A 10,512-nucleotide genomic window follows, 5' to 3' on the forward strand; every position below is an offset into this window, starting at 1 on the left:
ACAAATACCAACAGGCATCCACCTCACACTCATTATTCAGCTGTGCTGCATGAGAACCGTCACCTCCCATCACGAATAAGCTTGAATAATAGCAGTGAGGCCTTTATTGCAGGAGAAACAACATTTTCATGCTCCAGCAGAGAGGCGGCAGATGGCGAGAAATTGATACGGAAAAGGTGGCACGGTGGGGCCCCTGTGGTCTGGAGCAACCGGTTGCCTGAAATGGTCATTCTGAGCATAGTTGTCACTAGGAGGTGCTTTTCGTCACATTCAGCACAATAAGTCACAAAATGAGCTCAGTTCCACTAGTCTGACACTTTGTGACTGCAAACCAACCTTTTTTGGTTAAAGCCTGGCAAAAGATTATAAACAAGTAAAACAAAACCAATGACTACTCTTAGCGGTGGATCACTCGGTTCGTGCGTCGATGAAGAATGCAGCTTGCTGCGAGAACTAATGTGAATTGCAGGACACATTCATCTTCGACACTTCAAACGCACCTTGCGGCCCGAGGTTCCTCCCGGGGCTACGCCTGTCTGAGGGTCGCTTTGCCATCAATCGGGAATCCTAGGCCTCCCACGGCTGGGGACTTTTCGTAGGCGGCTCCGGCCGGCCTTCGTCCCCCTAAGCGCCGACAGTTTTTGTCCTCCCCCTCCCTCGGCTACGGAACGCCCTTTCCCCGACTGGCGCAGTGGCTCCCTTTTCTCTGTGCTCCCTTCCCCTAGGGCCCCAGACTCGGGAACCTAGGTGGAGCGCCTTCCCCCGTTCGTGGCTCCGTGCGCGAGGCCGGCTGGTGCGGCTGCCAGTGGACGGCGCTCGTCTCCGCTGCTGACCGCGCCTCCCCCGCCCTGCGTCGCGTTTCCCCGTCCCAGCCCAAAGTGTGTTGTAAACTCCATCTAATGCTAAAAACTGGTACGAGACCGATAGAACACAAGTACCTTAAGGGAAAGTTGAAAAGAACTTTGAAGAGAGAGTTCAAGAGGGCGTGAAACCGTTGAGAGGTAAATGGGTGGGGTCCATGCAGTCTGCCTGGGGGATTCAACTTGGCGGGTTAGGGTTCAGGCGGCACGGTGCAGGAGGATACCCTCAGCGGAACCTCTCCCCGGCGCCGGCCGGCCCCCGTCGGGCGCATTTCCTCTGCAGTAGTGCGCCACGACCGGCTCTGGGTTGGCTTGGAAGTGCTCGGGGTGAAGATGGCTCGCCGGCTCCGGCCGCAAGATTTACAGCGACCCCCCACAGCCCAACTTGCCGCTTCCCCTGGATTCGTGGAATCAGTGCTCACTGCGCTCTCTCTACCCGCGGGGAGGGACGGGGTCCCCTCACTCAGGATAGCTGGCACTCAGAGTCTCGCGGTTTTATCTGGTAAAGCGAATGATTAGAGGCTTTGGGGCCGAAAACGATCTCAACCTATTCTCAAACTTTAAATGTCCGGCTCGCTGGCTTGGAGCCCGGCGTGGAATGCGAGCCGCCTAGTGGGTCACTTTTGGTAAGCAGAACTGGTGCTGCGGGATGAACCAAACGCCGGGTTAAGGCGCCCGATGCAGACGCTCATCAGACCCCAGAAAAGGTGTTGGTTGATACAGACAGCAGAGCAGTGGCCATGGAAGTTGGAATCCACTAAGGAGTGTGTAACAACTCACCTGACGAATCAACTAGCCCTGAAAATGGATGGCACTGGAGCGTCGGGCCCATACCCAGCCGTCGCTGGCAACGGGAGCCGCGAGGGCTAGGACGTGACGAGTAGGAGAGCCGCTGCAGTGAGCATGGAAGACTAGGGCACGAGCCCAGGTGGAGCCGCCGCGGGTGCAGATCTTTGGTGGTAGTAGCAAATATTCAAACGAGAACTTGAAGTGGAGAAGGGTTCCATGTGAACAGCAGTTGAACATGGGTCAATCGGTCCTAAGGGATGGGCGAACGCTGTTCGGAAGCGCGGGGTGATGGCCTATGTCACCCCCGGCCGATTGATAGGGAGTCGGGTTCAGCGCAAAGTTTCTGTGGCTGTGGCTATGCTGGGGCAGTGGCGGTGGGGCTTAAGTGTGGAGCCCCCCGGGGACCTGCTGGTGGAGCGGACTGAGGCTGGAGGATGGAGGACGGAGGTGAGGAGGCTGGAGCGCCATGGGACCTAGCCACAGCACTGTGAGGGGAGGTTTGGGGTGCCAGGGGCGCAAAGTTTCTGTGGCTGTGGCAGTGGCGGTGGGGCTTAGGCGAGGAGCCCCCTGGGGACCTGCTGGTGGGGCGAATTGAGGCTGGAGGACAGAAGTGAAGAGGCTGGAGCGCCGTGGGACTTTGCCACAGCGCTGTGAGGGAGGTTTGGAGTACTAGGGGCGCAAAGTTTCTGTGGCTGTGGCTATGCTGGGACAGTGTGGGGGCCCTGGGGACCTGCTGCTGGGGCGGATTGAGGCTGGAGGCTGGAGGACGGAAGTGAGGAGGCTGGAGAGGCGTGGGACTTTGCCACAGCACTGTGAGGGAGGTTTGGAGTACCAGGGGCGCGAAGATTCTGTGGCTGTGGCTATGCTGGGACAGTGTGGAGTCCCTGGGGACCTGCTGGTGGGGGGGATTGAGGCTGGAGGACAGAGGTGAGGAGGCTGGAGAGGCATGGGACTTTGCCACAGCGCTGTGAGGGAGGTTTGGACTACCAGGGTTGCGAAGTTCTGTGGCTGTGGCTATGCTGGGACAGTGTGGGGGTGCTTAAGTGTGGGGGCCCCAGGGCCTGCTGGTGGTTAGGGGTGCCTCTGCCCTAGCGGACTGAGGCTGGAGGGAGGCTGGAGGGCCCTGGAGGACGGAGGGACATAGCCGCGGAGGATTGAGGGAGGCTGGCTGGCTGGAGGGAGAGAGGCTGTAGCACGCAGGGACATAGCCGCGGAGCTGTGAGGGAGGCTGGCTGGAGGGAGAATGGAGGGAAGCTGGCTGGCTGGAGGGAGGGAGGCTGTAGCACGCAGGAACATAGCCGCGGAGGAGTGAGGGAGGCTGGAAGGAGGGAGGTAGGCTGGCTGGTAGGAGGGAGGCTGGAGCACAGAGGGACATAGCCACAGAGCTGTGAGGGAGGCTGGAGGGAGGAGGGACATAGCCGTGGAGGTGTGGGGTCCCAGTAAAGCTAAGATCATGACCTGTATTTTAATATATGATACCACAAAATCCCACCATGCTGGACTGGTATAAGCAGCTTAGAAGAGAACAACATTTAACATTTACCGGGTGCCACTACAGATTTGACCTCAATGAACAGGCCACTCTGACCCCCACAGAAGTTTTTACATGCACATATCTGGGGTCTCTGTAAAGCTAAGATCATAACCTTTATTTTAATATATGATACATACATACACTGTCATCTAACCACCCTGAAACAGGTTGAGATGTGGATGTGTCTGACTCATCTGTTAAGTAAATAACTTTAACAGTGGTCTTGTCTTTGATTTCTGAGATCTCTGTCAAGTTCACAAACTCATTGTCATATTCAATGTCTCTATATTGTAGTCTGAAACTACCAGACAAGCTGAATTGTCTTTTAATTTCTTCTTTGGGAGCCTCTACTGAATCAGGCATCCCATTGGGCAGAGTTAGTTTTGATGCATTGTCCACTCCAAGTACAACTCTCAGTGATGCAGGCATCTTGTGTTCATTCTGAAAAACAAAAACAAAATACATAATAATTTTAAATATTTTTTTAAATACTTAATATTTTTAATACTTTTTAAATGCTTAATGAAATACTTAATTTCTTTAATCAAATCTCGATGAATTTCATAAATCTCATCATAATGAATTTTAGCATTGCAACACTTTATTTAGGAGTGACTGAGTTTTAATAACTGAGAACCATTTTACCATACTGTATTTTAAGAAATTACCTGTTGTTGCACTGTTTGCACCTCCACATTCAGAGCCTACAAAGAAGAGAGACAGTGATTAGTACTGCTTATAAAACAGATATGGAACATAGTAAATACCAGTTATATAATGTTACATTGAGCCACTCTGAGTCAACTGCACTGGACCTGTATATATTTTTACCAAAAGCAATTAATGGATGTAGGCTAAATCATGATTTTTTTTTTTGCAACTACATTTAAGCCACTGGCTTTGCATCTATCAAGTGAAACACAAAACAAACAAACACCTCTTTCATGGAATACAGGCCTCATAAAATTTACAACTTTAGTATACTCTTTATTATTATCTATTAGATTTTAAAATGTGATATGAAATTTCAAATATGAATTTTTAAACAGTGTTCAAGAACACTAGAGCTCCTGCTTTCTGTTTAATATTTAGGGATGCAGTAAACAGGCAAAAAAGAAAATCATCTGGCTATTTAGGAATTCAAGAAATAACAGCTACGGTATTTCACCAATTAATCGCTGGGCCGCAAATAGCCGCCTGGTTCTTAAAACGCCCACCCGAATAACCGCCGGGGGCGATTATTTGCATTATTTTTGCAGAAGTAAACAGTTGGCACTTCCGTTTTCTGTTAAAATAAGAGAAGTAGCTAACGTTAGAAAAGGGTGTACCGTAATCTTAGATGACCAACTAACTCTTATTTTGACAAAAAACGGAAGTGTGAGAATGACTCGCAGCGCGCGATTTTAACGCCCCATCTTCGCACACCGGAGGACAGGTCAACATGGAGGAGAATAGAACGCAAATGGACATAAATGATAACGTAAGAAGGAAGAAAAATAAAAAGTATGACGCTACGTTTAAGCTTGGAGTTGTGAAATACAACTGTCATCACAATAATGGCCTGGTGCAGGTCTGTGTAAAATCAAATAAAGGCCTGCAGCGAAAAGCCGTATGTTTTTTTTTTTTTTTGGTGAAATACGGTATGCAAGTTTTACACTTCACAGTGGCGCAAATATGTCAATGGCACACACCAAACTCATTTATTTGGAGAGAAAAAAAATGTCAGGGAAAAAAAAAAAAACACACACTTTTTCCTCCCCAATATAACTTTAAAAGATGTTTAACACAAAGCAAGATCTCCGATAAAACCACATTAGCCACATGCTGTTTTAAACTGACCTTCGTTTTGATCTTCGGTGTTTTGTAACCTTGAAATCATTTATTATTATGTTATTCCAATGAGACCTTGTTTTATGTAAAAACGGAATAATTTTAGTAGTTTTACCACAACAAAGTAACACAATATGAACAACACCACTATTTCACTTCTTAGAGTGTGGGGTCAAATGAAGGCAGAAAACGTGCGAAGTAGATTTAGTTTCCTTTGTTCATACGTCATTTGAATCAAGCACACTAACGTTTTTTCTAGGTGCTTCAGTGGGAAACGAACACTTAGGACAGAACAACTTTATTAATGGATGAATTATGTACTCACGAGAAGCCGCCCATCACGTCAACTGTACCAAATGTGCTCTTATTAGCTGTTTTAATGGCATTATTTTATTTAAAAAGGCTGTAGGCTATATTAGATTTGATGTAATATAACACTTTACAACAATAATTTGATCTTTTCAACACATGAGAACATGACAAAAAATGAGACCAAGCTGAACAAGAACAGCTACAATTTCCCAATCTCCGTATTTTTATTCAACTGTAGCAGGTAGCCACTATTACAGCAATATTCAAAAATCTATTCAATTAAAATGACTGGATCTGAAACAATAAAAAAACAAAAAAAAAAACAAAATTCAACTAAACTGGTAATGAAAGAAAAAAAATAGTTGAGTTACCAATTTACATACAAGTCACCATACATCCACAATACTGATTAGAAACTTGGTGAAACATCACTGGAAATGTATCCATACTCTATACCAGGGGTCGGCAACCCCAGTTTCTGAGCTGTAACCACCTGAAGAGAAGACAGAAAACATTAGTACAACAGTTTAAGAGGCAGGACCAGGATAGAGGTGCAAGAAGATCCAGACTTTTCCAACACCACAGCAGTCACACGAGTCCCACTATAGATGACACCGTTGCTTTGGGACAGACAAGCTTGCAAGATCTCAACATAACACACTACAAAGAAAATACACACCAGACTCACTATACATGGGAACTAAATGAACAACATATTGTTGTTGGGGGAACTATTCCTACTGCAGGATACAAAACATTTTTTTCTGTACATTGTGATAAAGTATCCTTTGTTCATCCCATAATCCCATCCCATCATTAGTTGTGTGTCATTTGCTACTGAATCAGAATCTAGAGAAGATAGACCCAACTTATGATACTGATTTCTAAGCACACTGTCAATTCACTGCTGCTGATTGTACCATATTACACTAAGTTACAGGTAGATTATGTTATTTTTCATAATCTGACTGCAATAAAGGCCTCACTGCTATCATTCAAGCTTTTTTTTGATGGAAGGTGACAGTTCTCATGCAGTACTGCTGAATATTGAGTGGGGGGCGGCTGCATGTTAGTATTTTTACCATCTGTGCAAGAAACGCTTTCTCTCGCTGAGAGAAGTCGTTTTGTGCACAGACAAGAAAATGTTGATTCTCCTGTAATAAAGGCCTCACTGCTATCATTCATGTTCATGTTCAGAAGTCGTGAAGAAGCAATGCGGAATGAAAGCTTACGTCAAAGCCCTTGTTAAAGGGTAAGGTCAGAACACAGTTGAGGTCGTCTGAGGTGAACTTCAGAGTTTTCAGGATGAGCTTCCGTGAGATGTCAAGCCTTGACATCCACGGGTGCTTTCCATCAACCTCCTTTAAAGAGAAACGGACACTGTGGTGCCACCGTGTGTCGGCATAGCTGGCCGGCATGTTGGAGGCACCACCAGCTTGAGGAGCTAAAACCAGCTTAAAAATAATTCTAAAAAACAACAACAAACAATTGGATTAAAAAAGTAAAAACAACAAATGGTAAATTAGCGCGAAACTTACCTGGTGTAGAAACAAATAGTAAAGAAAATGAACCACTTTGTTGGCAAGGGCTTGTTGAAGCCCTTAAAAAGACAAAGAGCAACAATGTCCTCCCAAACGTTGGAGTAAAGTTATGTCACAGAGACAATCACTTTCACCACCCAGAGGAGGCGATTGCAGTCTTAGCCAAAAGGCCGAGAAGCGGTACTTGCAAAGGCTTGGCTGAGCCTCGCCCTGGGTGAACCGCCTTCTTGATCACGGTATCTCCCCTGCCAGGTAAGTATGAGTGGCACAAGTCACAAGCGGGGGAGTCTGTCCCTGACACACCGTGCAGACTGATGTTGCTGACAATCTACGCGTTAACAAAGCCAGGTCCTACAGGTACCTGTAGCCATCTGCTACACTGCTGTTGTCCGGAACTCCAGTCGGTTTCTATTCCACATTTGAATGAGATGAAGATGGCGAGCCTAGCCCATGGACCTGCGGGCAGTCCTTAAAGCAGCGTGGCCAGCCGTGGTACCTGCTCACAAGCAGTGCTGAAATCTCAGCACATTCCATTTGGACGGCATAAGAATCCATCACGCTCTCCACTCTACCCGTGTAACAGTAATAGCAGTAGACCAGTGGCAGTGATAAGTACGGGTAAGTCCCTTGCTGGTAAGTACGGGAAATTTAAGGAGCCAGCCATTTCCCACAGGTCTTTGGCTGCGCTGCACTCCCAGAGCAGGTGCCTCACCGACTCAGGTACACCACAACCAGGTCGGGGGCAGGTTGAGTCTCTTGCCATGCCCGGGAGTGCATGACGGACCTGACTGGGAGAATCTCATGCACCACCATCCATGACAGGTCCTGGAGTCTGTTCGGGAGAGCGGGAGTCTAGCCCATGGACCTGCGGGCAGTCCTTAAAGCAGTGTGGCCAGCCGTGGTACCCGCTCACAGGCGGTGCTGAAATCTCAGCACATTCCGTTTGGACGGCATAAGAATCCATCACGCTTACAACAGTAATAGCAGTAGACCAGTGGCAGTGATACACATGAACGGGTACTGGACATTTTTTGCTTTTTGCAGCTTTTTGTTGTTGTTTTTCAAGGCCAACCGAGGTGATGCGGTTGAGCATGGATGTGGGTTAGCCTGAAAATGGCAAGGTCTCAAATTGTGTCATAGGTGGTTGTTCACTGGTGAGGAGGTAGACAATAAAGATATGGCGTGCTTTTGTTTCCATTGGCTGGATAATCAGGGTAACCGGTGAAGAAACTCAGTGTAAAGATACAGCCACTGAAGAACTCGAGTCTACACGAGGCGAGCGCATCCGGCTTCTTCCAGAGTCAACCAAGTTGTACGCCGAGCTTACCAAGCCGTCCTTGTTTGTGGACATGTGGAGAGGAGTGCACCGTTTTGAAGGTACTGCAATACCAGGTCGATGCGTGGAATGTAGAGAGCAAGCCCTTGCTCCATCTCCCAACACCAAAAATCAACTTAATATATGGTCCTCGGATAGAGGACGTATCAGATATTAATTATTATTTTTTTTTTTTTCATTAAAATTATTCATTGATACAGGCGGGGGGCAGAAGATGGAGAGTACAGGGAGCCTTAGGCCGGTCCCCAGTGGGTCGACAGGGGCCCAGACACCACAAGAAAATTAATGAAAATAGAATGAATAAATCAATCAGTCTCATAGGAGATTTGCCTTCCTTATCCTTCCTCCTCCCCCTCCACTATCTCCCACTATCGTTCATTATCATCATAGTAATTATTATCACTATAATTATTGTTTTGTATGTCTGTTTTGTGATTTCTTTTCTCATTTTCTTAAATTATTACTGAAAACATCATTTTACTTCATATATTCTTACTATAATATAAATAATGATGTAATAATTATTATTATTCCTTTATTATTGTATTAATAATTTGCTGGTAAACACGTAATTTAATACCATGATAGGTCTCACGCACATCTGCGCACACATAAATATATTTTTATACAGTTTCAGTTTTAAATGTCAGTTTTAACCCATCAATGTGTGTGCCTAGATCCAACATGATTTATATAAATTATATTTCCACATTCAATTCCCATTTTTTTACGGGCGTTATTAATTCTTCCAAGTTTACAGTTTCAGTAATTAGTGATTTAATCTTTTGACAGTAAATATTTTTATTTAGAGTTACATTTCAAGTATGTTTGAACAAGTTCTACTGTTCTTAGGTTTCATAGATGGATACAACACTATGGTCAGTAAGTGGAGCAGCAGATATATCAGAGCTGATATCATAACACAGCAAGTGGGATGCATTTAACCAGTGGTCAAATCGATTTATAATTGGAGTTGAACCATGACAATTTAAATATTGCTAGATTTATCATCAAGGGTAAGTATGAGTATTATTCAGTGACCATTAAAAAAGTACATTTTTTTAGTAGGATGGCGACCCCTGCTGATCTTGAAGTACCATGGCTGAAATAAACGTCGCATCCACATTGTTTAGACCAAAAAGTGATATCATCTATCTTGGAATGCGTTTCTTGCAAAAAAAATAATAAATAAAAATGTCATGACTCTCAGACCCTTTGCATTGACAGACATCAGAGAAATATTTTTTAACTGTAACATATGACTCAAAACAAACAAAAATTGAGATGAATTAACTGAACTGTTTTAGAAACAAGAATATGGTGTTATCTACGGATACTAACACATTATGGTAGCAAAAACTTAAGCATGTCAGTTTGCTTGTAGGAACAAATCCCCCTTGCCTTGATGAAGGCATGGCCTCGAGGCCTCTGGAAACCTCACACGAACCCAGCTGGAAACTCCCTGATAGACGGTGGGCCGTGGCTGGGACTTCATCAAATGAAGTCACAGAAAAAAAACTGACCTACAGAGAGGTCAAAGCAGATCCGAATAGCATGTTGATTATCACCAATCAATAATATTCATTTGCATTAACCGGTTTAAACCATGTTCTCAAAAGGTTTAGTTGTACAATGAAAATCAAATCTATCTTTAGTTCAAGAGTTCAAGTATTAATTTGTAGTTGCGAAACTATAAAACATTCAAAGTGCTTTCTTTTTTTTTTTAACTATATCCAAGTGCTGTAGTTACATTAATAACTGTTTCAAGAGCTGAATCAGTTTTAGTTACGTTAGTAACAAAGAAAATATCATTTTTCAAAATTAAAAGTATCTATATTGCACAGTACCCTTTAATTTGGTAGAAAACTGCATTACATTCAGAAAACCCATGGTAGCTAGAGGCATTAAGGCATAACGTGCTTAATTGTCTCTCCTCGCACCGGTAACAGTGAGATACCACACTAAATATTTACCTCTTTAAGTATCACAAGCACACACTTACATCCATCAGTCTCACCAATACCTTATTTTTTCAACATACGCAGTGAACAACAGCTTAGAAAATATCCCTTAGTAAATAACAACACTGAAATAATTATTTGGATGTGACACCAACAAGCTAAGCTGCTAAGCTCAGGTCAATGGCCTATTAGCATCACAATCCAGTCTCAGGCGGCACCATTAGCACCTTTTTTCATGTCTGCTACGCCGATTAACGTAACTTTCAGCCGCTTCACAATCAACCAAACAAGTTACACATAAGGTACATTACTGTCAACCGAGCAGGTTAAAGGGTATTTTTTCACTCAC

At 44.8% G+C, this 10,512-nt stretch overlaps 1 protein-coding gene, 1 non-coding gene and 2 pseudogenes across 2 annotated transcripts; 1 reads left to right on the forward strand and 3 right to left on the reverse strand.

The window, feature by feature from the left end:
- The first annotated feature begins 392 nt into the window (after positions 1-392).
- Positions 393-546, forward strand: LOC125008717. Its single transcript, XR_007112907.1, has one exon. It is a non-coding gene; the product is annotated as a 5.8S ribosomal RNA (ribosomal RNA).
- A 1,458-nt stretch (positions 547-2,004) lies between these two features.
- Positions 2,005-7,643, reverse strand: LOC125008507 (proline-rich protein 36-like). Its single transcript, XM_047585784.1, has 5 exons — positions 7,579-7,643; positions 6,558-6,792; positions 3,852-3,887; positions 2,731-3,005; positions 2,005-2,668 (listed from the first exon to the last, which is right to left on the reverse strand). Exons 1-5 carry the CDS (start codon positions 7,641-7,643, stop codon positions 2,005-2,007), a joined length of 1,275 nt encoding a protein of 424 aa, XP_047441740.1.
- LOC125008722 lies at positions 7,015-7,126 on the reverse strand (annotated as a pseudogene).
- A 579-nt stretch (positions 7,644-8,222) lies between the features above and the next one.
- LOC125008723 lies at positions 8,223-8,390 on the reverse strand (annotated as a pseudogene).
- Between the last annotated feature and the right edge of the window lie 2,122 nt (positions 8,391-10,512).

This window comes from Mugil cephalus, chromosome 5, assembly GCF_022458985.1.
Source record: "Mugil cephalus isolate CIBA_MC_2020 chromosome 5, CIBA_Mcephalus_1.1, whole genome shotgun sequence".
NCBI classification, from domain to species: domain Eukaryota; kingdom Metazoa; phylum Chordata; class Actinopteri; order Mugiliformes; family Mugilidae; genus Mugil; species Mugil cephalus.